The sequence below is a fragment of the Muntiacus reevesi genome, chromosome X (genome assembly GCF_963930625.1).
Source record: "Muntiacus reevesi chromosome X, mMunRee1.1, whole genome shotgun sequence".
In the NCBI taxonomy this organism is placed as follows: domain Eukaryota; kingdom Metazoa; phylum Chordata; class Mammalia; order Artiodactyla; family Cervidae; genus Muntiacus; species Muntiacus reevesi.
This window is the reverse complement of record NC_089271.1, coordinates 52,493,954-52,513,645: the sequence shown is the minus strand read 5'-3', so window position 1 is coordinate 52,513,645 and position 19,692 is coordinate 52,493,954. Positions and strand designations below refer to the sequence as shown.

At 54.2% G+C, this 19,692-nt stretch overlaps 1 protein-coding gene across 1 annotated transcript; it reads left to right on the top strand.

Moving 5' to 3' along the window:
- The first annotated feature begins 5,589 nt into the window (after positions 1–5,589).
- Positions 5,590–18,327, top strand: LOC136154467 (uncharacterized). Its single transcript, XM_065916733.1, has 4 exons — positions 5,590–5,638; positions 5,807–6,027; positions 7,920–9,349; positions 18,290–18,327. The coding sequence occupies exons 1-3, from the start codon at positions 5,590–5,592 to the stop codon at positions 9,171–9,173; spliced, it is 1,524 nt and encodes a 507-aa protein (XP_065772805.1). The 3' UTR covers positions 9,174–9,349; positions 18,290–18,327.
- Positions 18,328–19,692: the final 1,365 nt, after the last annotated feature.

The following is a 19,692-nucleotide window of genomic DNA, read 5'->3' as shown; positions in this document are numbered from 1 at the left end:
TAACTCCCGTTTCTGTGCTCCATCGTCAGTCCTAAGGCCTCCAGGACACAGATCCCTCCAATAGCACCCCACGATTCACCCCCACCTTCGTCTGACTCCCACACCTCCACCAACCACTGCCCTAACTCTCCTGCCATCAGAACAAGAGCTATGGCCGCTGAATTCGAAGGCTTTCCTTTCATAAGTGAAAGTTAAAAGATGGCACCGCCTGACCCGCCGAAAGCCCTCTGGCTCCGCCTGACACACACGCACACTTAAAACTCCAGACAGGAAATATCAGCAGGCCTACCCGGTTGATCTCAGCCAAACAGAAAGAAGCGAAAGCTAAGATGTAATGCGCAGAGTTCGGCACCCAGTCTATCTCGCACACACTCTACCGCAGGGGCCGACGGGAAAGTGCGCTACCGCAGGGGCCGACGGGAAAGTGCGCAACCTTGGGCATGCGCACTATGTCTGTTGTGCAGCTCCGTGGGCTGCTTTCCCTGCCCCTCCCCCCTCTCCACAAGGATGACTATCACCCGCCCGCCCCGCCATCTCCCCTCGACGTACGTAACTCCCATTTCTGTGCTCTGTCGTCAGTCCTAATGCAATCCAGGACACAGATCCCTTCAATAGCACCCCAAGATTCACCCCCATCCTCATCTGACTTCCACACCTCCAACGGCCACTGTCCTAACTCTCCTGCCACCAGGACAAGAGCTATGGCGGATGACCTCGAGAGCCTTCCTCTTCAAAAGTTAAAGATGGCACCCCTTCACCCACCCAAAGCCTTCTGGCTCCCCTTGACACACATGCACACGTAAACTCCAGACAGGAAAATTTTGGTAGGCCTACCCTGTTGGTCTCGGCCAAACAGAAAGAAGCGAAAGCTTAAGATGCGATGCGCAGGGTTCGACTCCCAGACCACCTTGCACACTGCACGGCAATGGCCGACGGGGAAGTGCGCATCCCTGGGCATGCGCACTATGTCTCTCGTGCGCCACCTGGGCTGGATTCCCCGTCCCTTCCCCCTGGCTTAAACAAAGACTCCCCCCGCCCGTGGCCAACACTCCTCAATGTATAACTCCCGTTTCTGTGCTCTGTCGTCCGTCCTAAGGCCTCCAGGCCCCATATCCCTCCCATAGCAAACCAAGACTCACCCCCACCTTCATCTGACTCCCTGAATTTCACCGCCCACTGCCCTAACTCTCCACCACCAGGACAAGAGCTATGGCCGCTGACCTTGAGGGCCTTCCTCTTCAAAATTTAAAGACGGCACCGCCTGACCCGCCCAAAGCCCTCTGGCTCCCCCTGACACACATGCACACGGAAACTCCACACAGAAAATATCGGTAGGACTACCCGGTTAGTCTCAGCCAAACAGAAGGAAGCGAAAGTTAAGATGCGAGGCACAGGGTTCCACACCCAGATCACCTTGCACACACTGCCCCCCAATGGCCGACAGGGAAGTAGGCAACTCTGGGCATGCGCACTACGTCTCTGGATTGCCACTTGGGCTGGTTTCCCCGCCCCTCCCCCGTCTCCACAAGGATGACTCCCCCCTGTCCCCACTGCACCACCCCTCGATGTATAACTTCCGTTTCTGTGCTCTGTCCTCAGTCCTAAGGCCTCCAGGACCCAGATCCCTTCAATAGCACCCCAAGACTCACCCTCAACCTTCATCTGACGCCCACACCTCCAACGACCACTGTCCTACCCTGCTGCCACTAGGACAAGAGCTACGGCGGCTGACCTCGAGGGCCTTCCTCTTCAAAAATTATAGATGGCACCGCCTGACCCGCCCAAAGCCCTCCGGCTCCCCTTAACACACATGCACACTTAAACTCCAGACAGGAAATATCGGTGGGCTTACCCTGTTGGTCTCAGCCAAACAGAAGGAAGCGAAAGTTAAGATGCGATGCGCAGGGTTCAACACCGAGACCACCTTGCACACTGCACCGCAAAGGCCGACGGCGATGTGCACAACCCTGCGCATCCACACTGTGTCTCTGGTGCGCCACTTGGGTTGGTTTCCCCGCCCCTCCCTTCTCTCCGCAAGGATGACACACCTCCCTGCCCTCGCCCCCGCCCCCTCCCCTCAAAGTATAACTCCCATTTCTGTGCTCTGTCCTCAATCCTAAGGCCTCCAGGACCCAGATCCCTCCAATAGCACCCCAAGACTCACCCCCACCTTCATCTGACTCCCTGAACCCCGCCGCCCACTGCCCTAACTCTCCTGCTACCAGGACAAGAGCTCTGGCCGCTGACATCGAGGGCCTTCCTCTTCAAAAGTTAAAGATGGCACCGCCTGACCTGCCCAAAGGCCTCTGGCTCCCCCTGACACACATGCACAATAAAACTCCAGACAGGAAATATCAGCAGGCCTACCCGGTTGGTCTCAGCCAAACAGAAGCAAAACCTAAGATGCGATGCGCACAGTTCGGCACCCAGACCACAGCGCACACACAGCACCGCAAGGCTCGACGTAGAAGTGCGCAACCCTGGGCATGCGCACTATGTCCCTAGTGCGCCACTTGGCTGGTTTCCCTGCCCCTCCTCCCTCTCCACAAGCATGACTCCCCCTCGATCCCCCCCCCCCCCCCCCGCCACATCCCCTCCATATATAACTCCCGTTTCTGTGCTCCATCGTCAGTCCTAAGGCCTCCAGGACACAGATCCCTCCAATAGCACCCCACGATTCACCCCCACCTTCGTCTGACTCCCACACCTCCACCAACCACTGCCCTAACTCTCCTGCCATCAGAACAAGAGCTATGGCCGCTGAACTCGAAGGCTTTCCTTTCACAAGTGAAAGTTAAAAGATGGCACCGCCTGACCCGCCGAAAGCCCTCTGGCTCCGCCTGACACACACGCACACTTAAAACTCCAGACAGGAAATATCGGGGGCCTACCCGGTTGATCTCAACCAAACAGAAAGAAGCGAAAGCTAAGATGCAATGCACAGAGTTCGGCACCCAGTCTATCTCGCACACACTCTACCGCAGGGGCCGACGGGAAAGTGCGCTACCGCAGGGGCCGACGGGAAAGTGCGCAACCTTGGGCATGCGCACTATGTCTGTTGTGCGGGTCCATGGGCTGCTTTCCCTGCCCCTCCCCCCTCTCCACAAGGATGACTCCCCCCCTCCCCCCCCCCCCCCCCCCCGCCATCTCCCCTCGACGTATGTAACTCCCATTTCTGTGCTCTGTCGTCAGTCCTAATGCATCCAGGACACAGATCCCTTCAATAGCACCCCAAGATTCACCCCCATCCTCATCTGACTTCCACACCTCCAACGGCCACTGTCCTAACTCTCCTGCCACCAGGACAAGAGCTATGGCGGATGACCTCGAGAGCCTTCCTCTTCAAAAGTTAAAGATGGCACCCCTTCACCCACCCAAAGCCTTCTGGCTCCCCTTGACACACATGCACACGTAAACTCCAGACAGGAAAATTTTGGTGGGCCTACCCTGTTGGTCTCGGCCAAACAGAAAGAAGCGAAAGCTTAAGATGCGATGCGCAGGGTTCGACTCCCAGAGCACCTTGCACACTGCACGGCAATGGCCGACGGGGAAGTGCGCATCCCTGGGCATGCGCACTATGTCTCTCGTGCGCCACCTGGGCTGGATTCCCCGTCCCTTCCCCCTGGCCTAAACAAAGACTCCCACCGCCCCCCGCCCACGGCCACCGCTCCTCAATGTATAACTCCCGTTTCTGTGCTCTGTCTTCCGTCCTAAGGCCTCCAGGCCCCACATCCCTCCCATAGCAAACCAAGACTCACCCCCACCTTCATCTGACTCCCTGAATTTCACCGCCCACTGCCCTAACTCTCCACCACCAGGACAAGAGCTATGGCCGCTGACCTTGAGGGCCTTCCTCTTCAAAAATTAAAGACGGCACCGCCTGACCCGCCCAAAGCCCTCTGGCTCCCCCTGACACACATGCACACGGAAACTCCACACAGAAAATATCGGTAGGACTACCCGGTTAGTCTCAGCCAAACAGAAGGAAGCGAAAGTTAAGATGCGAGGCACAGGGTTCCACACCCAGACCACCTTGCACACACTGCCCCCCAATGGCCGACAGGGAAGTAGGCAACTCTGGGCATGCGCACTACGTCTCTGGATTGCCCGAGGGCTGGTTTCCCTGCCCCTCCCTCGTCTCCACAAGGATTACTCCCCCCCCCCAAGGGCCACATCCCCTCAATGTATAACTCCCCTTTCTGCGCTACCCTTAGTCCTAAGGCCTCCAGGACCCAGATCCCTCTAATAGCACCCCAAGACTCACCCTCAACCTTCATCTGACGCCCACACCTCCAGCGCCCACTGTCCCAACCTTGCTGCCACCAGGACAAGAGCTATGGCGGCTGACCTCGAGGGCCTTCCTCTTCAAAAATTATAGATGGCACCGCCTGACCCGCCCAAAGCCCTCCGGCTCCCCTTAACACACATGCACACTTAAACTCCAGACAGGAAATATCGGTGGGCTTACCCTGTTGGTCTCAGCCAAACAGAAGGAAGCGAAAGTTAAGATGCGATGCGCAGGGTTCAACACCGAGACCACCTTGCACACTGCACCGCAAAGGCCGACGGCGATGTGCACAACCCTGCGCATCCACACTGTGTCTCTGGTGCGCCACTTGGGTTGGTTTCCCCGCCCCTCCCTTCTCTCCGCAAGGATGACACACCCCCCTGCCCCCTCACCCGCCACCTCCCCTCAAAGTATAACTCCCGTTTCTGTGCTCTGTCCTCAATCCTAAGGCCTCCAGGACCCAGATCCCTCCAATAGCACCCCAAGACTCACCCCCAACGTCATCTGACTCCCTGAACCCCGCCGCCCACTGCCCTAACTCTCCTGCTACCAGGACAAGAGCTCTGGCCGCTGACATCGAGGGCCTTCCTCTTCAAAAGTTAAAGATGGCACCGCCTGACCTGCCCAAAGGCCTCTGGCTCCCCCTGACACACAAGCACAATAAAACACCAGACAGAAAATATCAGCAGGCCTACCCGGTTGGTGTCAGCCAAACAGAAAGAAGCGAAAGCTAAGATGCGATGCGCAGAGTTCGGCACCCAGTCTACCTCGCACACACTCTACCGCAGGGGCCGACGGGAAAGTGCGCAACCTTGGGCATGCGCACTATGTCTGTTGTGCAGCTCCGTGGGCTGCTTTCCCTGCCCCTCCCCCCTCTCCACAAGGATGACTACCCCCCCCCCCCCCGCCATCTCCCCTCGATGTATGTAACTCCCATTTCTGTGCTTTGTCGTCAGTCCTAATGCATCCAGGACCCAGATCCCTTCAATAGTACCCCAAAATTCACCCCCACCCTCATCTGACTTCCACACCTCCAACGACCACTGTCCTAACTCTCCTGCCACCAGGACAAGAGCTATGGCAGATGACCTCAAGAGCCTTCCTCTTCAAAAGTTAAAGATGGCACCCCTTCACCCACCCAAAGCCTTCTGGCTCCCCTTGACACACAAGCACACGTAAACTCCAGACAGGAAAATTTTGGTGGGCCTACCCTGTTGGTCTCGGCCAAACAGAAAGAAGCGAAAGCTTAAGATGCGATGCGCAGGGTTCGACTCCCAGACCACCTTGCACACTGCACGGCAATGGCCGACGGGGAAGTGCGCATCCCTGGGCATGCGCACTACGTCTCTCGTGCGCCACCTGGGCTGGAATCCCCGTCCGTTCCCCCTGGCCTAAACAAAGACTCCCTCCGCCCCCCCCCCCCCCCCCGCCCGTGGCCACCACTCCTCAATGTATAACTCCCGTTTCTGTGCTCTGTCGTCCGTCCTAAGGCCTCCAGGCCCCACATCCCTCCCATAGCACCCCAAGACTCACCCCCACCTTCATCTGACTCCCTGAACCCCGCCGCCCACTGCCCTAACTCTCCTGCTACCAGGACAAGAGCTCTGGCCGCTGACATCGAGGGCCTTCCTCTTCAAAAGTTAAAGATGGCACCGCCTGACCTGCCCAAAGGCCTCTGGCTCCCCCTGACACACATGCACAGTAAAACTCCAGACAGGAAATATCAGCGGGCCTACCCGGTTGGTCTCAGCCAAACAGAAGCAAAACCTAAGATGCGATGCACACAGTTCGGCACCCAGACCACAGTGCACACACAGCACCGCAAGGCTCGACGTAGAAGTGCGCAACCCTGGGCATGCGCACTATGTCCCTAGTGCGCCACTTGGCTGGCTTCCCTGACCCTCCTCCCTCTCCACAAGCATGACTCCCCCTCGCCCTTCCCCTCCCCCACCACATCTCCTCCATGTATAATTCCCGATTCTGTGCTCCATCGTCAGTCCTAAGGCCTCCAGGACACAGATCCCTCCAATAGCACCCCACGATTCACCCCCACCTTCGTCTGACTCCCACACCTCCACCAACCACTGCCCTAACTCTCCTGCCATCAGAACAAGAGCTATGGCCGCTGAACTCGAAGGCTTTCCTCTTCACAAGTTAAAGATGGCACCGCCTGACCCGCCGAAAGCCCTCTGGCTCCGCCTGACACACACGCACACTTAAACTCCAGACAGGAAATATCGGGGGCCTACCCGGTTGATCTCAGCCAAACAGAAAGAAGCAAAAGCTAAGATGGGATGCGCAGAGTTCGGCACCCAGTGTATTTCGCACACACTGTACCGCAGGGGCTGACGGGAAAGTGCGCAACCTTGGGCATGCGCACTCTGTCTGTTGTGCAGCTCCATGGGCTGGCTTCCCCGCCCCTTCACCCTATCCACAAGGATGACTCCCCCCTCCCTGCCATCTCCCCTCGACGTATGTAACTCCCATTTCTGTGCTCTGTAGTCAGTCCTAATGCATCCAGGACCCAGATTCCTTCAATGGCACCCCAAGATTCACCTCCACCCTCATCTGACTTCCACACCTCCAACGACCACTGTCCTAATGAAAGAATCTGAAAAACACCATGAAATTCCCTGGCCTGTGTAAATTTTCCACTTGCGCAGAATTTTCCATTTGCAAAATAAGGATAGAAAAATGTAAACGGAACGTCTATAGGTTTCCCAATAAATGCACAAACAAGCCTACTGTTTTCCGGAACCAAATGACGTCCAGCACCTGTACTCACAGATAAGATAACCCCATATGATACACATTATTTTACTTTTATGTTACTCATTCACTGTACTGGATGTGCTAACAATGTGACTTCTGCCCATAAAGGTCAGCTTACACTGCTATACGGTGCGACTCTGCCTCCGAGGAGACTAGAGTCTCCCGGCTTGTGCAAACCGACAATAAAGCCTCTTGCATATTGCATCTGCTGGACTGGTTTATTGAATCGCGGGAGCTCCTCTCCAGAACAGAGACCTGACGTTTGGGTCTTACATTTGCGGCTCGTCCGGGATCGAGGAGACCCCGGATTCAATACCAGACCTCAGCAGGAGGTAAGTCCGGCCGGCAGTAAGTTTGTGTTGTCTGTTGTCCTTTTGTGCTTTGTGTTTTGGTACCCATACGGGCTTAGTAGAAATTCGTGAAGCAGACCGACGGGTCCATAGGCCTTCCGAATTTCAACCCTGGAGGACGCTCCGGGGGCGTTCTGGGTGGCTGGGGACGAGCAGGCGGTCCTCAACCCCGGGGGTCAACGACTTCGGCCTCTGCCCCCGTCTGATTCTTTGGTTGAACTTTGGCGCCGATACTGTGCCGCGCGGGGCTTCTGGTCTGCATTCTGTGTGTCTGTACTGTCAGTGTGTTGGTGTACTTTTGTGTCCCCCTTCCCTCCGGCATGGGACCCAGACTAACTACCCCCCTAAGTTTGACTCTAGAGCACTGGAAGGACGTCAAAGGACGAGCCAGTAACCTGTCAGTAGAAATCAGGAGGAAAAAGTGGCAAACCCTTTGCGGCTCCGAGTGGCCATCCTTCAATGTGGGATGGCCTCAGGAGGGCAGTTTTAACATTGATTGTATTTTGCAGATCAAAGAACGGGTGTTTGACACAGGACTTCATGGACATCCTGACCAAGTCCCCTACATAATTACCTGGGAGAGTCTGGCCCAGGACCCGCCATCCTGGGTGGCACCTTTCGTGGCAGAAAAGCCGAAGATTCCCGGTGCCGATATACCCACGGCCCCACCAGCCCAGTCCTCTCTTTACCCCATTTTAGAAAAAGAAAAATCGACCGCCAAAACGAAACCAGTCATCCCGCCGGAAGATCCAGTTCTAATTGATCTCCTGTCTGAAGTTCCCCCTCCCTATCAACCCCCTCCAGTACCAGGTTCTCTGGCCAGGCCACCCCCGTCCACCTCCCCTGAGGCCCACTCCCCTGACACCACCGGCCCAGCAGCGACCAGCGGGGAGATTAATACTTCATCCCCCGTCGCCTCCCAGTTGCGCCAACGAAGAGATCAGGGAGAGGGAGGATCGGGAGAATGGAGGTCCCAGTTATTTCCCTTGAGGACTGTGGGGGGACCAGGAAACCAAGTCCAATACTGGCCATTCTCGGCCTCTGATTTGTATAACTGGAAGACTCATAACCCACCCTTCTCTAAAGATCCAACAGCCCTCAAGGGGCTAATTGAGTCCATCTTACTAACCCATCAGCCCACCTGGGATGACTGTCAACAGCTTTTGCAGGCTCTGCTAACCATAGAAGAGAGACAGAGAGTTGTCCTGGAAGCAAGAAAAAACGTGCCCGGGCCCAACGGGGCCCCTACTCTCCTTCCAAATGAAATTGATGCAGCCTTACCCCTGACGCGTCCGGACTGGGACTACAACACCCCTGCTGGTAGGGAGCAGCTCCGTCTCTATCGCCAGGTTCTCCTCGCGGGTCTCAAGGGTGCCGGGAGATGCCCCACCAATTTGGCCCAGGTAAGAGCAGTAACACAGGGACCGGAGGAGACCCCGGCGGCTTTCCTTGAAAGGCTCATGGAGGCATACCGTATGTATACCCCTTTCGATCCTAGTAGCCCCGAGCATAGGGGAAATGTCTCCACGGCCTTCATAGGGCAGTCGGCGCCGGACATTAGAAATAAATTACAAAAGTTAGAAGGACTTCAAGATTATAGCTTGCAGGATCTAATGAGAGAAGCAGAAAAGATTTACAATAAGAGAGAAACTCCAGAAGAAAGAGCAGAAAGGCTTAGGAAAGTGCAAGAAGAGAGAGAGGACAGATTGAGAAAAGAACAGGAAGAAAAAGAAGAGAAACGAGAAAAAAGGCATGAGAGTTGAGCAGAATTTTGGCCACCGTAGTTCAGCCTAGGTCAGAGCCAGGAAGGAGAGATAGGTTGGGAGGCAATAGGCGACCGAGAATAGACCATGACCAATGTGCCTACTGTAAAGAAAGAGGCCACTGGATAAAAGACTGCCCAAAGAAACCACGGGATTTGCGAAGAGAATCCTCCAAGGTCTTGTCCTTGGATAAAGATTAGGACAGTCAGGGCCAGGAGCCCCCCCCCCCCCGAGCCCCGGGTAACATTAAAAATAGGGGGGCAGCCAGTGACCTTTATGGTGGACACAGGAGCTCAGCACTCTGTACTAACCCAGACCAACGGACCCATGAGCACCAGGACCGCGTGGGTACAAGGAGCTACAGGAGGAAAGCTGTGCCGATGGACTACTGAACGGAAGGTGCACCTGGCCTCTGGTAAGGTGACTCATTCCTTCCTCCATGTTCTGGACTGTCCGTTCCCCTTGTTGGGGAGGGACCTTCTCTCTAAAGTCGGAGCCCAAATTCAGTTTCATGAAAAGGGGGCCTCCATTACAGGACCCAGAGGGGCCCCCCTTCAAATTTTGACCATAAAGTTAGAAGATGAATACAAATTATTAAAGTCCAAAACCTTGCCAATGGGTCCCATTCAAGACTGGATACGGAAGTACCCTCTAGCCTGGGCAGAGACTGCAGGAATGGGGCTAGCGATGGGACAGCCGCCCATTGTCGAATTAAAAGCCTCGGCTACGCCCATTTCGGTGAAACAGTACCCCATGTCTGAGGAGGCTTACAAGGGAATCAGACCCCATATACAACGGCTCCTCAAGCTGGGCGTCCTTGAGCCCTGCAGATCAGCCTGGAACACTCCCCTACTCCCTGTCAAGAAGCCAGGTACGGGAGATTACCGGCCAGTGCAGGACTTGAGAGAAATAAACAAGCAGGTAGAAGACATCCACCCAACAGTGCCGAACCCGTACAATCTGCTTAGCACCCTACCCCCTTCCCATACCTGGTATACGGTATTGGATTTAAAAGATGCATTCTTTTGCCTGAGGCTAAGTCCACAAAGCCGACCCTTGTTCGCTTTTGAATGGAGAGATCCAGAAGCTGGCCTGTCAGGGCAGCTGACATGGACTAGACTACCGCAAGGATTCAAAAATAGCCCCACCCTGTTTGATGAAGCCCTACATCAAGACCTGGCTGCCTTTCGGGCACAACACCCCGCCCTGGTGCTTCTGCAGTATGTAGATGACCTGCTGCTGGCGGCCCCCACGGAACTGGATTGCAACAAAGGTACGGGGGCCCTGTTGGAGACTCTGGGAGAACTGGGGTACCGCGCCTCGGCAAAGAAAGCCCAAATTTGCCAAACTAAAGTGAATTATCTGGGGTACCAGCTAGAAAATGGACAGCGATGGCTGACAGAAGCCCGGAAACAAACGGTATCACAGATACCGCCCCCAACAACTCCCCGCCAGATGAGAGAGTTTCTAGGCACTGCGGGATTCTGTAGGCTTTGGATTCCCGGGTTTGCAAAAATGGCAGCACCCCTTTACCCCCTAACCAAGCAAAACACCCCCTTCCTTTGGGGAAAGGCCCAACAAGCAGCATTTGATAACATCAAAAAGGCCCTCTTGAGTGCCCCAGCCCTAGGGCTCCCGGACATATCCAAGCCCTTTGAGCTCTTCGTAGACGAAAAACAAGGGATTGCTAAGGGGGTACTAACTCAAAAGCTAGGACCCTGGAAGAGGCCCATCGCATATCTCTCCAAAAGATTGGACAATGTAGCGGCAGGCTGGCCACCATGCCTACGGATGGTGGCGGCCATTGCCACACTTATCAAAGACTCTAACAAATTAACCATGGGCCAACCCCTTAAAATAACTGCACCCCATGCTGTAGAGACTATAGTCCGCCAGCCTCCAGACCGCTGGCTCTCAAATGCCCGAATGACTCACTACCAGTCCTTGCTGCTAGATACGGAGCGAGTGCGTTTCGGTCCAGCCACCGCCCTCAACCCTGCTACGCTCCTCCCAGATCCCCAAGAAGGGACCCCACACGACTGCCAGCAAATCCTGGCAGAAGTACATGGAACCAGGAAAGACCTCACCGACCAACCACTGGCAGACGCAGAGATCACCTGGTTTACGGATGGGAGCAGCTACCTATTAGAGCGTGAGCGGAAAGCCGGGGCTGCAGTAGTTGACGGAGAAAACGTCGTTTGGGCCAGCGCTCTGCCTCCGGGAACCTCGGCCCAAAGGGCCGAACTCATCGCCCTCACGCAGGCACTCAGGAAGGCGGAAGGTAAGAAAGCCAACATATACACTGATAGCCGGTATGCCTTCGCCACGGCACATGTACATGGAGAAATATATAGAAGGAGGGGGTTGCTGACTTCAGAAGGCAGAGAAATAAAAAATAAAAGAGAAATATTAGATTTACTACAAGCCTTGTTCTTACCAAGGAAACTAGAGATAATCCATTGCCCAGGCCACCAAAAGGGAGATACACCCACTGCACGGGGAAATCGGCTGGCAGATATAACTGCTAAACAAGCGGCACTAGGCCCCCAAATACTAACCGTCTCACTCGAGTCAGCATCAAAAAATGATGATGATGCAGCACTTGTTTATAGTGAAGCAGACCTAGACTTCCTTCAAGGACTTGGGGCGGACTATGATAAGGTCCATAAGAGATGGATACACCAAGGGAACACAGTGATGCCTCAAAGCACCGCGAAAAGACTTTTGACTCACCTGCATAGACTGACCCACTTGGGAAAAAGAAAAATGGCTGACCTCCTAAATGAAAATAAATTAGACTATTACATCCCTCAGAGAGACTTACTGATACAACAAATTGTAAACGGTTGTGAAGCCTGTGCAAAAGTAAACGCTGGCAGACTAAAACTCCCCTCCGGAGTTCGAGCCAGGGGGGCATAGGCCTGGAGTCCACTGGGAAGTGGATTTCACCGAGATTAAACCAGGCCTATATAATAACAAGTATTTGCTAGTGTTCATAGATACCTTCTCAAGATGGGTAGAAGCATATCCCACAAAGAAAGAAACAGCTCAAGTTGTGGTCAAGAAGCTCCTCGAAGAAATTTTTCCCCAATTCGGCTTACCTAAGGTACTCGGGTCAGATAACGGTCCGGCCTTTGTCTCCCAGGTAAGTCAGTTGGTGGCCAAATCATTGGGGATTGATTGGAAGTTACATTGTGCCTACAGACCCCAGAGTTCAGGACAGGTAGAAAGGATGAATAGAACAATTAAAGAGACCTTAACCAAATTAACGCTGGAGACTGGCACTAGAGACTGGGTTCAACTCCTACCACTGGCTTTATATCGAGCCAGAAATACCCCCGGCCCACACGGGCTCACCCCGTTTGAAATCATCTATGGAAGCCCCCCACCAGCTACATCCTTCTTTGACCCTGATGTCCTTGCAACTTCCCCTACCCTGCAGGCCCACCTACAGGCTCTGCAGCTGGTGCAACAAGAAATCTGGAAGTCCGTATCAGCCGCATACCGTGTGAATAACCCTGTTTCCTATCCCCACCCCTTTAAGATCGGTGACACAGTGTTGGTGCGGAGACATCAAACCAAGACTTTGGAACCTCGCTGGAAAGGACCCTACACCGTCCTCTTGACCACTCCTACCACACTAAAGGTAGACGGGATTGCAGCATGGATACACGCTTCCCACGTAAAAGCTGCACCCGGCTGCTGCTGCGAGGAGACGCCAGAACACGGATGGAAACTCCACCGCACTCAAAATCCTCTAAAGCTAAGACTTTCTCGCTTATAATGATTCTGCTATTTGTCTGGGGCGTCTCGCCCTCGGTTCAGGAGGGCGGGAGCCCCCACCAGGTGTACCGTATCACCTGGAGAGTTTTCAACACAGAAACCGGAGAGACAGCAACTGAGACTACCGGTGTAGCCCCAGTCTCCATGTATTTCCCCAGTTTGACTGTAGATCTGTGTGACATAGTGGGAGAAAGCTGGGATCCCAACCCCCAAGAGCCCTTCCCTGGATATGGATGCTTACACCCCGGGTGGTGGGTAAAAACCCGAGCACTTGACTTTTATGTATGTCCGGGTCACTCACGGACCCGTCCTGAAGTCCAGAGGTGCGGAGGGCCCCCAGAGGGATACTGCAAGGCCTGGGGATGTGAAACAACAAGAACCCTAAGTTTTAAGATTAAAACTAATGACAAAGAAAAGGGGGGAATGAAAGAATCTGAAAAACACCATGAAATTCCCTGGCCTGTGTAAGTTTTCCACTTGCGCAGAATTTTCCGTTTGCAAAATAAGGATAGAGAAATGTAAACGAAACGTCTATAGGTTTCCCAATAAATGCACAAACAAGCCTGCTGTTTTCCGGAACCAAATGACGTCCAGCACCTGTACTCACAGATAAGATAACCCCATATGATACACATTATTTTACTTTTATGTTACTCATTCACTGTACTGGATGTGCTAACAATGTGGCTTCTGCCTATAAAAGTCAGCTTACACTGCTATACGGTGCGACTCTGCCTCCGAGGAGACTAGAGTCGCCCGGCTTGTGCAAACCGACAATAAAGCCTCTTGCATATTGCATCTGCTGGACTGGTTTATTGAATAGCGGGAGCTCCTCTCCGGAACAGAGACCTGATGTTGGGGTCTTACACTAACTCTCCTGCCACCAGGACAAGAGCTATGGCGGATGACCTCGAGAGCCTTCCTCTTCAAAAGTTAAAGATGGCACCCCTTCACCCACCCAAAGCCTTCTGGCTCCCCTTGACACACATGCACACGTAAACTCCAGACAGGAAAATTTCGGTGGGCCTACCCTGTTGGTCTCGGCCAAACAGAAAGAAGCGAAAGCTTAAGATGCGATGCGCAGGGTTCGACTCCCAGACCACCTTGCACACTGCACGGCAATGGCCGACGGGGAAGTGCGCATCCCTGGGCATGCGCACTATGTCTCTCGTGAGCCACCTGGGCTGGGTTCCCCTTCCGTTCCCCCTGGCCTAAACAAAGACTCCCACCGCCCCCCTCTCCCTGCCCGCGGCCACCACTCCTCAATGTATAACTCCCGTTTCTGTGCTCTGTTGTCCGTCCTAAGGCCTCCAGGCCCCACATCCCTCCCATAGCAAACCAAGACTCACCCCCACCTTCATCTGACTCCCTGAATTTCACCGCCCACTGCCCTAACTCTCCACCACCAGGACAAAAGCTATGGCCGCTGACCTCGAGGGCCTTCCTCTTCAAAAATTAAAGACGGCACCGCCTGACCCGCCCAAAGCCCTCTGGCTCCCCCTGACACACATGCACACGGTAAACTCCACACAGGAAATATCGGTAGGACTACCCGGTTAGTCTCAGCCCAACAGAAGGAAGCGAAAGTTAAGATGCGATGTGCAGGGTTCAACACCGAGACCACCTTGCACACTGCACCGCAAAGGCCGACGGCGAAGTGCACAACCCTGCGCATCCACACTGTGTCTCTGGTGCGCCACTTGGGCTGGTTTCCCCGCCCCTCCCTTCTCTCCGCAAGGATGACACACCTCCCTGCCCTCGCCCCCGCCCCCTCCCCTCAAAGTATAACTCCCGTTTCTGTGCTCTGTCCTCAATCCTAAGGCCTCCAGGACCCAGATCCCTCCAATAGCATCCCAAGACTCACCCCCACCTTCATCTGACTCCCTGAACCCCGCCGCCCACTGCCCTAACTCTCCTGCTACCAGGACAAGAGCTCTGGCCGCTGACATCGAGGGCCTTCCTCTTCAAAAGTTAAAGATGGCACCGCCTGACCTGCCCAAAGGCCTCTGGCTCCCCCTGACACACATGCACAGTAAAACTCCAGACAGGAAATATCAGCGGGCCTACCCGGTTGGTCTCAGCCAAACAGAAGCAAAACCTAAGATGCGATGCACACAGTTCGGCACCCAGACCACAGTGCACACACAGCACCGCAAGGCTCGACGTAGAAGTGCGCAACCCTGGGCATGCGCACTATGTCCCTAGTGCGCCACTTGGCTGGCTTCCCTGACCCTCCTCCCTCTCCACAAGCATGACTCCCCCTCGCCCTTCCCCTCCCCCACCACATCTCCTCCATGTATAATTCCCGATTCTGTGCTCCATCGTCAGTCCTAAGGCCTCCAGGACACAGATCCCTCCAATAGCACCCCACGATTCACCCCCACCTTCGTCTGACTCCCACACCTCCACCAACCACTGCCCTAACTCTCCTGCCATCAGAACAAGAGCTATGGCCGCTGAACTCGAAGGCTTTCCTCTTCACAAGTTAAAGATGGCACCGCCTGACCCGCCGAAAGCCCTCTGGCTCCGCCTGACACACACGCACACTTAAACTCCAGACAGGAAATATCGGGGGCCTACCCGGTTGATCTCAGCCAAACAGAAAGAAGCAAAAGCTAAGATGGGATGCGCAGAGTTCGGCACCCAGTGTATTTCGCACACACTGTACCGCAGGGGCTGACGGGAAAGTGCGCAACCTTGGGCATGCGCACTCTGTCTGTTGTGCAGCTCCATGGGCTGGCTTCCCCGCCCCTTCACCCTATCCACAAGGATGACTCCCCCCTCCCTGCCATCTCCCCTCGACGTATGTAACTCCCATTTCTGTGCTCTGTAGTCAGTCCTAATGCATCCAGGACCCAGATTCCTTCAATGGCACCCCAAGATTCACCTCCACCCTCATCTGACTTCCACACCTCCAACGACCACTGTCCTAATGAAAGAATCTGAAAAACACCATGAAATTCCCTGGCCTGTGTAAATTTTCCACTTGCGCAGAATTTTCCATTTGCAAAATAAGGATAGAAAAATGTAAACGGAACGTCTATAGGTTTCCCAATAAATGCACAAACAAGCCTACTGTTTTCCGGAACCAAATGACGTCCAGCACCTGTACTCACAGATAAGATAACCCCATATGATACACATTATTTTACTTTTATGTTACTCATTCACTGTACTGGATGTGCTAACAATGTGACTTCTGCCCATAAAGGTCAGCTTACACTGCTATACGGTGCGACTCTGCCTCCGAGGAGACTAGAGTCTCCCGGCTTGTGCAAACCGACAATAAAGCCTCTTGCATATTGCATCTGCTGGACTGGTTTATTGAATCGCGGGAGCTCCTCTCCGGAACAGAGACCTGACGTTTGGGTCTTACATTTGCGGCTCGTCCGGGATCGAGGAGACCCCGGATTCAATACCAGACCTCAGCAGGAGGTAAGTCCGGCCGGCAGTAAGTTTGTGTTGTCTGTTGTCCTTTTGTGCTTTGTGTTTTGGTACCCATACGGGCTTAGTAGAAATTCGTGAAGCAGACCGACGGGTCCATAGGCCTTCCGAATTTCAACCCTGGAGGACGCTCCGGGGGCGTTCTGGGTGGCTGGGGACGAGCAGGCGGTCCTCAACCCCGGGGGTCAACGACTTCGGCCTCTGCCCCCGTCTGATTCTTTGGTTGAACTTTGGCGCCGATACTGTGCCGCGCGGGGCTTCTGGTCTGCATTCTGTGTGTCTGTACTGTCAGTGTGTTGGTGTACTTTTGTGTCCCCCTTCCCTCCGGCATGGGACCCAGACTAACTACCCCCCTAAGTTTGACTCTAGAGCACTGGAAGGACGTCAAAGGACGAGCCAGTAACCTGTCAGTAGAAATCAGGAGGAAAAAGTGGCAAACCCTTTGCGGCTCCGAGTGGCCATCCTTCAATGTGGGATGGCCTCAGGAGGGCAGTTTTAACATTGATTGTATTTTGCAGATCAAAGAACGGGTGTTTGACACAGGACTTCATGGACATCCTGACCAAGTCCCCTACATAATTACCTGGGAGAGTCTGGCCCAGGACCCGCCATCCTGGGTGGCACCTTTCGTGGCAGAAAAGCCGAAGATTCCCGGTGCCGATATACCCACGGCCCCACCAGCCCAGTCCTCTCTTTACCCCATTTTAGAAAAAGAAAAATCGACCGCCAAAACGAAACCAGTCATCCCGCCGGAAGATCCAGTTCTAATTGATCTCCTGTCTGAAGTTCCCCCTCCCTATCAACCCCCTCCAGTACCAGGTTCTCTGGCCAGGCCACCCCCGTCCACCTCCCCTGAGGCCCACTCCCCTGACACCACCGGCCCAGCAGCGACCAGCGGGGAGATTAATACTTCATCCCCCGTCGCCTCCCAGTTGCGCCAACGAAGAGATCAGGGAGAGGGAGGATCGGGAGAATGGAGGTCCCAGTTATTTCCCTTGAGGACTGTGGGGGGACCAGGAAACCAAGTCCAATACTGGCCATTCTCGGCCTCTGATTTGTATAACTGGAAGACTCATAACCCACCCTTCTCTAAAGATCCAACAGCCCTCAAGGGGCTAATTGAGTCCATCTTACTAACCCATCAGCCCACCTGGGATGACTGTCAACAGCTTTTGCAGGCTCTGCTAACCATAGAAGAGAGACAGAGAGTTGTCCTGGAAGCAAGAAAAAACGTGCCCGGGCCCAACGGGGCCCCTACTCTCCTTCCAAATGAAATTGATGCAGCCTTACCCCTGACGCGTCCGGACTGGGACTACAACACCCCTGCTGGTAGGGAGCAGCTCCGTCTCTATCGCCAGGTTCTCCTCGCGGGTCTCAAGGGTGCCGGGAGATGCCCCACCAATTTGGCCCAGGTAAGAGCAGTAACACAGGGACCGGAGGAGACCCCGGCGGCTTTCCTTGAAAGGCTCATGGAGGCATACCGTATGTATACCCCTTTCGATCCTAGTAGCCCCGAGCATAGGGGAAATGTCTCCACGGCCTTCATAGGGCAGTCGGCGCCGGACATTAGAAATAAATTACAAAAGTTAGAAGGACTTCAAGATTATAGCTTGCAGGATCTAATGAGAGAAGCAGAAAAGATTTACAATAAGAGAGAAACTCCAGAAGAAAGAGCAGAAAGGCTTAGGAAAGTGCAAGAAGAGAGAGAGGACAGATTGAGAAAAGAACAGGAAGAAAAAGAAGAGAAACGAGAAAAAAGGCATGAGAGTTGAGCAGAATTTTGGCCACCGTAGTTCAGCCTAGGTCAGAGCCAGGAAGGAGAGATAGGTTGGGAGGCAATAGGCGACCGAGAATAGACCATGACCAATGTGCCTACTGTAAAGAAAGAGGCCACTGGATAAAAGACTGCCCAAAGAAACCACGGGATTTGCGAAGAGAATCCTCCAAGGTCTTGTCCTTGGATAAAGATTAGGACAGTCAGGGCCAGGAGCCCCCCCCCCCCGAGCCCCGGGTAACATTAAAAATAGGGGGGCAGCCAGTGACCTTTATGGTGGACACAGGAGCTCAGCACTCTGTACTAACCCAGACCAACGGACCCATGAGCACCAGGACCGCGTGGGTACAAGGAGCTACAGGAGGAAAGCTGTGCCGATGGACTACTGAACGGAAGGTGCACCTGGCCTCTGGTAAGGTGACTCATTCCTTCCTCCATGTTCTGGACTGTCCGTTCCCCTTGTTGGGGAGGGACCTTCTCTCTAAAGTCGGAGCCCAAATTCAGTTTCATGAAAAGGGGGCCTCCATTACAGGACCCAGAGGGGCCCCCCTTCAAATTTTGACCATAAAGTTAGAAGATGAATACAAATTATTAAAGTCCAAAACCTTGCCAATGGGTCCCATTCAAGACTGGATACGGAAGTACCCTCTAGCCTGGGCAGAGACTGCAGGAATGGGGCTAGCGATGGGACAGCCGCCCATTGTCGAATTAAAAGCCTCGGCTACGCCCATTTCGGTGAAACAGTACCCCATGTCTGAGGAGGCTTACAAGGGAATCAGACCCCATATACAACGGCTCCTCAAGCTGGGCGTCCTTGAGCCCTGCAGATCAGCCTGGAACACTCCCCTACTCCCTGTCAAGAAGCCAGGTACGGGAGATTACCGGCCAGTGCAGGACTTGAGAGAAATAAACAAGCAGGTAGAAGACATCCACCCAACAGTGCCGAACCCGTACAATCTGCTTAGCACCCTACCCCCTTCCCATACCTGGTATACGGTATTGGATTTAAAAGATGCATTCTTTTGCCTGAGGCTAAGTCCACAAAGCCGACCCTTGTTCGCTTTTGAATGGAGAGATCCAGAAGCTGGCCTGTCAGGGCAGCTGACATGGACTAGACTACCGCAAGGATTCAAAAATAGCCCCACCCTGTTTGATGAAGCCCTACATCAAGACCTGGCTGCCTTTCGGGCACAACACCCCGCCCTGGTGCTTCTGCAGTATGTAGATGACCTGCTGCTGGCGGCCCCCACGGAACTGGATTGCAACAAAGGTACGGGGGCCCTGTTGGAGACTCTGGGAGAACTGGGGTACCGCGCCTCGGCAAAGAAAGCCCAAATTTGCCAAACTAAAGTGAATTATCTGGGGTACCAGCTAGAAAATGGACAGCGATGGCTGACAGAAGCCCGGAAACAAACGGTATCACAGATACCGCCCCCAACAACTCCCCGCCAGATGAGAGAGTTTCTAGGCACTGCGGGATTCTGTAGGCTTTGGATTCCCGGGTTTGCAAAAATGGCA